The 13543-nt window shown below is 32.8% G+C and overlaps 1 protein-coding gene and 1 pseudogene across 1 annotated transcript; one reads left to right on the top strand and one right to left on the bottom strand.

Annotated features, from left to right (window-relative positions):
• The first annotated feature begins 5435 nt into the window (after positions 1 to 5435).
• Positions 5436 to 11032, top strand: LOC114735032 (putative receptor-like protein kinase At4g00960; annotated as a pseudogene).
• A 916-nt stretch (positions 11033 to 11948) lies between these two features.
• LOC114735031 (probable xyloglucan endotransglucosylase/hydrolase protein 16) lies at positions 11949 to 13086 on the bottom strand. The gene is made up of 2 exons (XM_028922683.1): positions 13010 to 13086; positions 11949 to 12342 (listed from the first exon to the last, which is right to left on the bottom strand). The coding sequence occupies exons 1-2, from the start codon at positions 13084 to 13086 to the stop codon at positions 11949 to 11951; spliced, it is 471 nt and encodes a 156-aa protein (XP_028778516.1).
• Between the last annotated feature and the right edge of the window lie 457 nt (positions 13087 to 13543).

Here is a 13543-nt window from a genome sequence, read left to right as displayed (position 1 = left end):
TTTCCTTAGCATTTCATAAAAACTATAATTAGCTTCCCTTTAATTTATTTGTATAATGCAATTATTGCTAAATTAACTCAAGACTCTAATTTTTTTTGGGCCAAACTCAAGGCTCTAATTACTTGTTAATACCTTTTCAATCATTTATAGTTAAATAAATTAAAGAGTGTTTATACAAATAAGTTAGAACATGTGAATTAGAGTTTTATATATTAAGTAGCTTCTTATGAAATGTTAAGAGAAAAAATTGCATTGAGAAACCTTTCACTACTTATAATTGAGTCTAGAACTTGATTTTTATTCCCCCCCCCCCAAAATATAGCTTAGCATTTGGTAATATTTTATTAGCATTCAAAGGCTTAATGTTATTATTTTTTTGTTAATAATTTTGTAGTTAAAGGACTAAAAGTATACTTTTGAAAGTTAAGGAATCAAACTGAAACCTTACGTAAAGTTAAAAGACTAAATATATATATTTTAAACAATAATAATGCCAGCATCCTGGAAAGAAATGTCAAGAAGGTGATAATCTGGAAATGAGCATTATCTTCGAAGGTAGATGAGACTCTTTTCCTCTCCTTTCATGTCAATTTCCACAACAAAATTGACAGCTAATTAAATATAAATGGAGAAATCTCGTGCGTCTTTTAAAAAGATAATCAGAAATATAATTATCAAAAAATATTTTAACAATTGAATGACAAATTCTGGGATAAAAATAGGAAAAATTGCAATTAGGTCCCATCCAAGAAAATTAAATATAAAAAAGTCTCTTAAAATCATGAAATTATTCTGAAGACCTTATTGTAATAAATTTATTTGTTCAGTTACCAAATTACCTTTTTTCCCCCTAAAGTTTGCATTGACAACTGAAAGAGCAGTGGTTGGCAACTTAGGGTGTAAGGATTGACAACTATTGAGGAAGGTATTGACAACTCATATATTAGATTTTGTGATATGTTAAAAAAATGTATTGTCAATACTTGCAGTGATAATTGTTAATCCATACATTTTAAGTTGCTAACGACTGCTTTTTCAATTATTAATGCAAACTTTAAAAAAAAGAAAGATAATTTGGTAATTAAACAAATAAAATTTATTGCAAAAAAGTTTCTTGGGACTTTATAAAATAATTTCATGATTTAAAGAGACTTGTTTGTATGTAATTCCCTTGGGTAGAACCTAATTGTAATTTTTCCTAACAAATAAAGACAAGATTCAAACTATTCTCTTCTATTTGAAATTTTTAATAGGACAATACTTACATTAAGTTTTTTTTTTCTTATGTCCATTATGTGAAGTTTTTCAATCAAATTTAGCCATGTCTACTTTTTTTTAAAATATTATCATTAAACTATTTTTTTACCAGCATTTTCATTAAACTATTAAACCCATATGAAAACATATATACGATACAGATTATGTCCATTAAAAACTTGGTATAATGGATATAACATAAAGAATTTGATGTAATTATTTTCTTTTTTTATAATGATATATAATATGTATGTATATTTTCTTCTATCATCTCACAGTGATTCTTCCAATATATGAAAATACATGTTGATGAGATGAGACAGCTCCCTTAGACGTAGGACGCAAGGCATAATGGTTTTTCCATCTAAGAAAATTGACTTCACAAATCAAAACGGAAACATTGTGCCTCCGCATACCTGTAATGGGTCCACCAAGCTTAATTTCTTCCCATAAATTAATTAGTCTTTTTACCCTACTAATGCTGGGACAATGATATATGAAGACCTGAGGAATGAATTGATATAAGCAAGGTAGCGTAATTTTTCATCTCAGAGAGATTCTTCCAATATGAAAATACATGGTGATGAGATGAGACAGCTCCCTTAGACGTAGGACGCAAGGCATAATGGTTTTTCCATCTAAGAAAATTGACTTCACAAATCAAAACGGAAACATTGTGCCCCCGCATACCTGTAATGGGTCCACCAAGCTTAATTTCTTCCCATTAAATTAATGTAGTCTTTTTACCCTACTAATGCTGGGACAATGATATATGAAGACCTGAGGAATGAATTGATATAAGCAAGGTAGCGTAATTTTTCATCTCAGAGAGATTCTTCCGATATGAAAATACATGTTGATGAGATGAGACAGCTCCCTTAGACGTAGGACGCAAGGCATAATGGTTTTCCATCTAAGAAAATTGACATCACAAATCAAAACGGAAACACTGTACCTCCACATACCCGTAATGGTCCACCAAACTAAATTTCTTCCCATGAAATTAATGTAGTCCTTTTACCTTACTAATGTTGGAAAAATGCATGATATGTAGATCAGGGGATGAATTAATTAAAGCGCAATTTTTCAGATGATAATGAAAGCAATAAGGCAATTAGTCAACGAAATTGTTGTGATTGTTATCATTTTTTCTTGAAGTGTTTGGTATTTAGTATTTAGTATGATAGAATGAGTTGTTACTAAATTTTTTATATTGGCAGTAATACTCGAACTTATTTACTCCATCCCGTCATTATGGCAAACTTCAAATAATGTATAACCAAAAAAATTGCTAAAATTAGTTAAAAACAATAAATAAGTAAGAAATAAACTTTTATTTTCAAATATAGCCTTATAATAAATAAGAAAAATGATGAGAGAGAATATATAGAGATAATGAGAGAAAGTATGACAAATGAGAGATAATAAATAATTAAGTGTAAAACTAAAAAAAAATACATTACATGTTGAGATAAACCCAAATTGAAATTTATAAAATAGGCTAAATATTTTTTCAAATTCAAAGCTTATAAATAGGAGCATACATAGTATAAAATATTAGTTCATTATAGCTACATTCATTTATTTTCAAGGCATAGTTAACGAGCTATTATTATTGTTGTTGTTGTTGTTATTACTATTATTTTTGTTTTGATGAAACGTGTTGGAAGTGATTAACTTATAAATAAAGCAAGAGAAGTTAATTATTTATATTATAAAAGAATAAACTTGAAATGATTGAATTAAGGTCGCTATAAGTAATTTAATTAATTTGTCGAACTCCCCAACCACTCCCTCATTTTTTTTCTTGCACCCACTGAAGTGTTGAAAATGTAATCCTTTTAGAGATTGTATATGATTTGAACTGATGGAGTATATAAGTGGAAGAGCCAAGACATGAAAAAGAATTCTAGTGGCACCCTTTCTGTATTAAGCCACAGAGACATGGTCTCTGTACGGCTAAAACAAGAACCCACACAACCTTTGCAATAAGTCAAGGCTCAGTGAAAAGTGACAAGTCCATCCAATTAGGTAATTTGGACTTAGTCATCCCATTAATTAATAATTGGTGGCATCTTTTCTTCCACCCATTAATTAATAATTAAACCACCCAATCGGGAACTGTATAGTCTCTATGAGAAGACTCAAATGTCAAGTCTCTAAACCTAATCACGAATTATTGATTGAGTTTTAATCTTATGTTGTATAATGACAAAAAGAAAAAAATTGTACTATGAGATTTTCGTTTCCCTTATATACAAAGGCCAGCCACCACGCACTCTCTTTGTACGTCTCTTTCAATTGTAGTGAAGAAGAGGCTGAAAAAACGCAAGGCTTGAATTTATTAATTACCCCAAGTGCTTGCTATCTTTGCGCCTCTCTTTCAATAGTGAAGAAGACTTTAAAAGTGCGTAAACATCATATTGTGCCGTATTTCTCACAGTGAGGCATCTATTTTTTCCTACCCTTTTATTCTTATAGACTAATGTGGAAGTAACGAATTATTTAATTACCCGAAAGGAATCTAAACTCAAAATGACTAGTAAAAGTCGCATTAATTAAGTTTGGAACTTTGTCATTATCCCTAACCACACTTTAGTTTACTTCTGACCAACAAGTCATCATTTTGCTAAATGACAATTCTCAAACATCATATCCCACTGCCCTTTTTTTTTTTAATGGAAAGGAAAATATCATTCAAAGAAACGAAGCAAGGACAGTCAACGGTACTAGATTAAAGGCCAAAAAAAAAAAACAAGAAGAGAACAGTAAGCAATACACACGAGACATGGCAAAACAAATCATAGGCAAAATTAAGTTTACATATCAATTGAAGTAATAAGATTAATGGTTTTCAGAGTATGATTTTTTTTTTTATCTGAGTTTTCAGAGTATGATTAACTATCGCTTCAGTAGGTGCATAGAAAATATGCACAATCATCATCATATTAACCCAGGTTGCTTAGTCTGACTAGTGAACTAATAAACTAGTTTTTTTGACTAACCTCCCCAAATTTTGGATAGATCGATCAGCTTAGATTTTATGTCTTTTATTAAGCTTGAAATGGCATTTGTTGGATCATGCATAATTTATACACGGATATTCTATATACTTATGGATTAATGTTCTTGATATGAATATTATTTTAATTATGATTGGTCTAATTCTGGTAAATCATCATAATTTAAATTACTGTCTTCATGAGTTTATTAATATTAATCGATTTTGTTTTTAGTACCTTGACCTTAACAATTACCATGGCTAAGCCTAGTTCCTTTATTTTACTTTATTTTTCCTCACCCTAATTCTGGCACCAAGACCAACAAGGCTTCCCAAAAATCTTCTGTCGCTACGGCTCCCCATAGGACATAGTCCTCAACGCCCAAACGCCATGGTTTTACGTCGGAGAGAGGCAATCGTAAATGATTTTTTCTCCATGGCTTGGGACGGTTCGAACCTCTCCTATTTTCTTCCCATCTTCTTCCCTTCTCTTTCGTTGACTTAATATTTTAACAGTTCACATTTAATTTTGTTAAAACTATTATTAAAATATAAAAAAATAAATAATAAATTACAAACTATGTTAAAATTTAATTCTAATGGTTTTTCAATGCACTAAATGTTTTCAAATTTTTTTTTATAAATGGTTTATAAAAAATTAAAATCTAAACTATTAAATATTAATCCAATGAAAGAGGAGGGAAGAGGATACACACACAGGGCTACAAGGCTAGCAAATTGGGCAATGTAATAGGGTGAGTATAGGGCTATTCATGATTGTGACTAAAGGTTTCTTTTTTAAATAAATCAATGCCATCTTTGTTTCAACAAGAATTTAAACGTCCAGAAAAATCATTATAGCCTACTATTTCTAATTTAGTGGGGGCGTCTTCATTTTCATATCTCCTTCTCATAACGCTTTGTGTGATAAATTAATTACCCTGAAAAATCTAGACTCAAGAGATTTTTTTTTTTGATAAGACGGAAAGAAGTCTAGACTCAAGAGATGACTACAAGTCGTTCTAAGTAAAGTTTGGGCATTGTCACTCTCAATTCCCAAATTACACTTGGTACCATCTTCTAACCTAAATACAAAGAAAAGAAAAGATTACAGACCTCAGTTAGACAATTCTCAAACCTACCTTTACTAGGCACAGAGAAAACAAGTACAATAACCATGCATAGGGTTCCCTTTCTCTTCTTTCTCCTTTACCTAACCCTAATTTCTCATCATGGCACTATCGCCCAGCAAGGCTTCTCAAACAATTTTTGTGGTGAAGGCCCTGCGGACAGCAATAGTTCCTTCCGATCCAACCTCATGAACCTTTTACAAAACATGTCTTTCAACACACAAATCGACTATGGTTTCTACAACTTCTCCTCCGGCAACAACTCCGACAAAGTTTACGTCATCGGACTATGCCGAGGAGACATTACTGTACAAGATTGCCGCAGTTGCATCCAAGATTCGAGGGTGATTATTCTCCAAGTATGTGCACCTAATGCGAGGGAAGCAATCGGGTGGTATGACAAGTGCTTTCTGAGATACTCCTTGAAGTTAACTTGCCCTTAATTGTCGCTTTGGGGTTACTCCAAAAATTAACCGAATTAATGCAATATAGTGCACAATCCGGGTCGTATTTACTTTGAGGAGCCGAAAATGAAATTAAACCCTAGCAAATAAATGCAAGTAACCTAAACTATAAAAAGGATTTTTGATTTTTGAGGAATTGCTAACTAAATGCCTTGAATTAAACTGAAATTAAAATATATTTTTTGTGTGTTATTTTTATATAAAAAAATGATTGAAATAAATGAAGATGAAAGAAATGAAAATGAAACACACAAATAACAATGATAATACTCAATTCTCCAATTCAACAACTCAGGCAATCATCACTCTAAAAGATGCGGGAGTTAAAACAATGAATTAAGAATTATAATTAAGCTTTTAATCCAACAACCGAGCCACCTCGAATTGCCTCAAAATATTTTCCCAAAAATTCAAATTACTAATTGCAACCAGAATAGTAAAATGAAATTAAGGATACTAAAAACCAATGCTTAATTAATTTCTTAAATCCACAACAATAGACTTAAAGCTAGCAAGAGACAATATGATCCAAGATTCCAAGCCACCTTAGAAAATCACAATATATTAACTCCAAAATCAATACAAATGTCATAACCACAACATCATAATTGAAATCAAAGCTATAAACAACCCAATGTCAAATGCTAAACAATAATCCAGCCACAATAATTTCCACAAATAATCAGATTTAACAATACAAATTTTTTTAATAATTAGAATAACTATCCTAAGACTTAGGAATTGTTAAACAATTATAGACAGGAAATTAAAGCAACTAAAACTCCCCTTTGATGATCTAAGCTCCTGCTATTGTTGTTGAATTAGAGAATTATTAAGCTCTAGCCACGGATTGCCATAAGAAATGCCATAATCAGAGCTCTGTTACGGTTTGCCATGGAAGCTCGACGGTGACGGAACTGATTTCGTTGTCTCACTCCTTCTGGTTCCCTCGGCAACGGCGTGTTCGTGCTTCCGTCTCCAGCTCGTGTTTAGCTTGCTCTGTTTCGTATGCGTCTCGTGTTCAGCTTCGGTCCCCTGTTTTCATTTTATTTTCTCTGCCGCCCCCAAGCTCCTCGGCGTGTTCTCCCTCCAGCGCCGCTTTATGAAGATGATGAATAGTGCTTCCTCGGCGTGTTGCGTCTGCTCATTCTGTCCGCCGCACCTCAGCTCTGTTTTCAGCGCCGCTTGCGTCCTCTCCTCTGTTTTCGTCTCAGCCGCCGTCCAAAGCTTGCTCCCAACGCTTGCTCCGCCTCCCCGCGTCTTCTCCCTCCGCGCCGTCGGCCCTCTGCTCCCTGGTTCGTGCGTGCGCCTCCTCTGCTGCCAGCCAACCCGTTCGGTCTCCGCCTCAGCTCGTGTGTGTCCGTGGATGAAGAAGATGAATAATAGTATATTAGGTTGGAGGGCAAAACGCAACATTTTGCTCCCTTTTTTTTAAATTATTTTTTTATTATATTTTTTTCTTTTTCTTTTTTTTATTTTCATTTTTATTTTTAAATCTTCTAAAAAACCTGCAAACAAAATTCAAAGATAAGGTAGGATTAATTGTCCTCAAAAATCAATTAGTCACAATTAAACTAAAATATGACAATTTTGCCCCTATAAAATAATAATTCAAAATAAAATATATTAAATCAATTAATAATCAATAAAAGCCAAAAGGACTAATTAAGTTGACAAAACACATATAAAAGATATCAAAATATATAAAAATAATTGAGTTTGTCAATACTCCAACCGATCGATATTTGGTGTGATGGAAACATTTGGGGGTTACACTTCGTCAGACAGCTCTGATGCTTTGGAGAAAGATGGGTTCAAGAATGTGTTGATGCAGATGATGAGTTATCTAAGAGAAAGGGCTGCTTCTGGCGACTCGCTTCGGAAGTTTGCGGTGGCGAATGCTAGTGGCCCGGGAATCAAACCATATACGGCCTTGCACAGTGCACACCGGACTTGTCGAACAAGGACTGTGACATTCGCCTGAGTGGGGCAATCTCTAATATTTCTAAATGTTGTGATGGAAAGAGAGGTGGTCAGGTCGTCCGACCCAGTTGCTACATTAGATTTGGAGCCAATAGCTTCTTTGAGGCTTCTGCGTACAATAATACACAACCATTTGTGCAGTCACCGTTGCCTCATCCCACCTTCAAACAAGGTAAACTTATATGATCAAGGCTTTTTTTTTTAAAAAATAAACTAGATCAGGAGAATATAATTCTAAAATTGCAAATTACTGCCTATAGTTTTTGTTTGGTGAGAAAACTTAACCAACATCTTATATTATAGACCGGAGGGAGTATGTAAGGCCCAAAATTAAAATTCTCCTCTCTTTCTCTTGCATTTAAAGCTCTCCCCTCTATGTAATATAATGAGAGGTAAAAGTAAAAAACTATTATTAATTACTTTGTCAACATCTTATATTTTGGATTAAAATTTTCTTCTAGAAGACTTCTTATATTATGAACAAGAAAAAGTGTGTGAAAATAATTTTGTCTCACTTAAAGAGGGTTGAGTTTAGCAGAAGAGATTAATCTCTTACAATATAGCGAACCAATATTAGAATCCCCATTTTAAAAAAAGTTCACAACTAATACTAAATAGTGTCTCAAACAGGTTTCCAACGAGAATGAGAATATGCCTGTGCAGTGGCGTTTGTTACCCGTCATAATTCACGGTTGTTACCCCTTATAATTCACGGGGACTTGCATTTCAAAATATCGTAACGCTTTTAAAAGACATATATCAAAGCTTTTTTTTTTCTTTTTTTATTTCCTTTTGGAAAATTTATTGAATTTAACTTATCAGGATCAACTTGTCGCAAATATAAGTGCAAATTTTGCTTTGTGCAGGAAAGAGAAACAAGTCATCAAGGATTGCCGCGGTTGTTGCCTTCACCGCAGGACTCACCTTACTCGTCTTCATGGTTGTAATATATTTAAAACCAATGAGGAGACCCAATAAAATTGGAAGTAAGTCAACGTCTCATGTTTATAATATTATACTCCTCCGTTCCTAAATACAAGACCCTTTTTGTACTATAATTTATACTACAAAAAGGGTCTTATATTTAGGGCTGTAGGAGTAACATGAAACATATGAAAATATTTCTATACAAGTATATATCGTCTTAACTAAATACACGGTTGCCAACAATTTGATTAAATTATATTTATATATTAATTATTTATATTTTATTGAAAAGTCAAATCACCAATTTTTTTATTAATGCTATTTTTGTCAAAAATTTAAATTTAGATTAAAATATATACTTTGAAAGTAAATAAAAATGTATGTATATTCTGCAGAAATAATTCAAAATACATAATTTATTTTTTTTAATTGAATTTTAAGATTGAATGATAATTATTGTCCAAGTTCAAGGTCGAAAAATTATTATTCATTTTTCAAATTAGTTATTAGAGGAAAATATTTTCATATGTAGTTGATATATAGTTATTAATAATTAATCATAACTCCCTGTACTATACTACCGTCCATGCTTATATAACTGAAGCTAAGGATGCTGCTGACTCATTGCGAATGGACTTTGAAACCATCAGAATGGCAACAAATGATTTTGCTGATGCAAATAAGCTTGGACAAGGTGGATTTGGCGCTGTTTACTTGGTGAGATACTAAATTGTGTGTGTATTAAGTGAGACTACTCCGGTCTTAAATACAAAACCCATTTTATAATATAAATTACATTATAAAATTGGTCTTATTTAAGAGCGGTGGAGTATATGATTAAGATGTTTTTATAAGAAATAACAATAAAGTCAGATTCCCCCCATGCATTGCATTACTCAAACTCAATGGTCTAGTTTCGTGTGTGCGCTTTTTTCTTTTAATATATAATTCCAGGGTAGGTTGTGTAATGGACAAGAGATTGCCGTAAAAAGGTTGAGCAGGAATTCTGGGCAAGGTGATGTGGAGTTTAAGAATGAAGTGTTTCTAATGGCCGAGCTACAGCATCGGAATTTAGTCAAGCTACTTGGTTTTTGTCATAAGAAAGAAGAAAGGCTTCTTGTTTATGAGTTCCTTCCTAACAAAAGCCTTGATTACTTCATTTTTGGTATGTTAACTAATGCTAATCTTCCATGTCTTCCTGTCTTTTAATTTCTAGATCATAATAATCGATATATATTCGAAGAGGTTAAATTTCTAAAATATTCGTATCAAGGTTCTCACGTGGGTAAGTTTACTTCAATGGATTATTACTTTAAATCATGGAATTTGTTGTCCATGACTTAATGCAGACCCAATCAAGAGATCATATTTAAATTGGCAAAAAACGTGTCAAAATCATAGAAGGCATTTCTCGAGGTCTTCTTTATCTCCATCAAGATTCTTGAGTACGGATCATTCACCGTGATTTGAAGCCAAACAATATACTTTTAGATGAAGACATGGATGCTAAGATCTCAGATTTTGGTATGGCAAGGTTATTTGCAATCGATCAAACTCAAAGCAACACAAGTAAAATTGTTGGGACTTAGTAAATTTATATATATTCTGGATTATATACTATCGCTAGAGCTATAATTAGGTTAATTAAGTTTAAATACTAATTCTCTTTTGACATGCACATGCAGTGGATACATGGCACTAGAATATGTAAAACATGGAATCTTTTCAACAAAATCAGATGTTTTTAGTTTTGGAGTATTGGTTTTAGAAATTATAAGTGGCCAAAAGAATGGTGAATTCCACAATGGGGAGAACATAGAGCATATAGGAACTGTTGTAAGTATTTCCCTCTATCAATACTTGAATCATCTTTGAATAATCATTCTTTTTTTTTTTTGGGTTCCACAACTCTACAACTAAAAAAATAATTCTTGCAGGCTTGGAAAAGTTGGAGAAAAGGAATATTGGCAAATATTGTAGATCCAACATTATTGATTGAAGAAGGAGACTCTTCAAGAAGTAAAATGATGAGATGCATCCAAATAGGGTTACTGTGCCTTCAAGTAAACACAGCTCATAGGCCATCAATGGCTTCCACTGTTACGTTGCTAAGTAGCTCTTCCTGTACCATCCCAGTTCCTTCAGAACCATCCTTTTATAATTGGACAAGCATGCCAAGCATTGATATTATTCCATCATCATCATCTGGAGATCAATCTGCTGAAGAATCAAGAAATGAACTTACTTTTACAGAGCAATTTCCTCGCTAGCTAGGATCACTTGCAAGTATATATGGGGGCCAGGGGATTTGAGAATTTTCGTTATACTACTCATAAATATACAACTAGCTTTTTAAAGCTTTGTGTTAGAGAAGAAAATGTGCAGGAGATAAATTAGTTGTAAAGTGGTTTCAAAATGCGGGTGGAAATCTTGAGCACGCTACTTAAAGCAAGATTTTTCTGCACAAAATATGGCAGTGACAATTATTTAAAAAAATGGTGAAAAATTCTGTTTAAAATTTTTATTGTGGTTAGAAGGACTCTAAGAAGACTTTCATTGATCTTTTATAATTAAAAAAATTCCTGAACCAACGCTCATGTTTTTCTTTCATGCAAGGCTGCGATCCCTCAGGAATAATTTAGTAAGAAACAGTTTAAAAAATTGATCACAATACACACACACACACACACACACATATATATGGATCTCAGTATTTAAAAAATGTATGTAAAATACAGCAAAGTGAACTTTTGGTTCTCTAATTTTATATAAAATTTTAATTTGATTCTTTAATTTAAAAAAAAGCATACTTTTATAGTCATTTAACTTTAGCACAGTTAATTTTAAATAATAATCTTTTGGTACATTCATTATTATTTTAAAAATTAAATTTAACATGTCTGTATTTGAGATTTTTTTTCTCAATATATATTTTAAATTTTGATGTCCGTTTTTTTTATTAACATTATTAAGATTAAAAAAACTAAAAAAATACGTATAAAATTAAGGAATTAAAATGAGAAATTTTTTCATGTAAAATTAAACAACTAAATATACACTCCTTAAGTAACAATTAACAAATACTCCTCCGGTTCTAAATATAAAATCTAATTTTTAATGTACATTATAATATAAAGTGGGTTTTATATTTAAGATCAGATGAATAGTTTGCAATAAGGTATGTGTTTATCGAGGTATTAGATTGGCTTTGCGGCATTCCCAGGGAAGCCCATGAGCATAACGTCTAAAGTCATGGCAATAATCATAAACCACCCATTTTTGCTGCACTTGTTGCATCTTCATCTTGTTCTCCGGATCTATGTCTTTGGTCTGTTTGGCTACACTGAATCCCCGGCATGACGGCTCTGGGCTCACCGTGCAGGCCCCGGCGGTGAAGTTCCGGAAGGACGCAATGAACGGAGCATTGGACATGTCGATCTTCACCTGCCCCCACCTAGTAGCCCACGAGTCTCCATTCCAAAGAGTTGCGAAAACCCTCATGGGTTGCCTTGTAGGGAAATGCACTTCAATCTCATGTCTGTTTCGCATCACTCTTATGGGAGTATTATCCACTAGTATTCTGCATTCAAATTCAATTCAAAAATTATACACTTGCACATGAAAATCCAGACACACCCGAATTCGATGCTTAGAATGGAAGGAAGAAAGAATGATTGGTATACTTTCTCCGGTTTTAAATATAAGAATTGATCATAGTATTTGTTTTGGTTCTAAATATAAAACCTCAATCTTTATGGTTTCTCAAATTTATAATTTTTTTGCAAACAATCTTAATAACTACACATGAAAAGAGCAAGGTTTTCATTAATTGGGTGGTTATTAATACAAAATGATTAGAGAATTGACTTCTATTATTAACAGGTCATTAATAATATGGCTAAAATATAAAACTTCCCTAAATTTAAAACCATGTACAAATAACTTCTTTATCCTTTACAACTTGATCATTAATCTCAAACTAATCAATTTTACACTTCTTAAACTTTATTTTTGTATGCATATACAATCCACGCAAACTTTGAGTTATACGCAATACCCCTTAAATTTCAACTCATTTGCAAATAATTAAACAATATGAAGTTATTTGCATAAATATAATGTAAATGTTCAGAAAAGTTTATTGTGAAATTTCAAAGATTAAGAATGTTATTTACGTATGACATGAAACTCTATGCAATGTTTGAACCTATTGTGATGGATATGGGAGCACTAATAATGTAACTTACATGATACGTTGAGAGTTCCAATCAATAGAGTAAGTGTGGAAGTCCTCAGTGGGATCAAACCAAAGGTAGAGTTGCATTTCTCGACCACCTTCGCCACATGCAAAAATATTAGCGGACAACAGATAAGGATCTCCCGACAAGTTTCCTAGGAACTGTGTCTATCTCGCCGTGGTGTGGCCCCTCCGAGCTTAACTTCGTACATTACACATGCACACAACATTAATCACACCAAAATTAATTAGCCTCCCAAACCAATCCCAATCCATAAAACATATAGGCGCATACATATACATACATACATAAACATCTTCATGTTACGAAGTAAAACATCGTATCATTATAATTATGCATACATAAAAAGCAGTGACGGTTCCTGCTGAGTTTCCTGGGACGAGTTTGATTTGCACATCAAATCTTCCGAACAAAAACTCACTCTTGGAAACGACGTCGGAGCCAGAATATTGATCCAACGTTTGGAATAAGCTTTTGCCTTCATCTTCGATTCTGGCTCTATTCTCTCCGAAAAGAGTGTCA

Source organism: Neltuma alba, unplaced genomic scaffold (assembly GCF_004799145.2).
Source record: "Neltuma alba isolate B1F8T4 unplaced genomic scaffold, ASM479914v2 tig00013172_pilon, whole genome shotgun sequence".
NCBI classification, from domain to species: domain Eukaryota; kingdom Viridiplantae; phylum Streptophyta; class Magnoliopsida; order Fabales; family Fabaceae; genus Neltuma; species Neltuma alba.
This window is presented reverse-complemented; position numbering and strand designations above follow the sequence as displayed.

Bases quoted from the DNA above. Each gene is read 5' to 3' on its own strand.
- LOC114735031 (XM_028922683.1), bottom strand. From the start codon at position 13,086: ATGCAACTCTACCTTTGGTTTGATCCCACTGAGGACTTCCACACTTAC. The intron at 12,343-13,009 runs GTAAGTTACATT...ATTTGAATGCAG, and splicing joins TGGAACTCTCAACGTATCAT to AATACTAGTGGATAATACTC.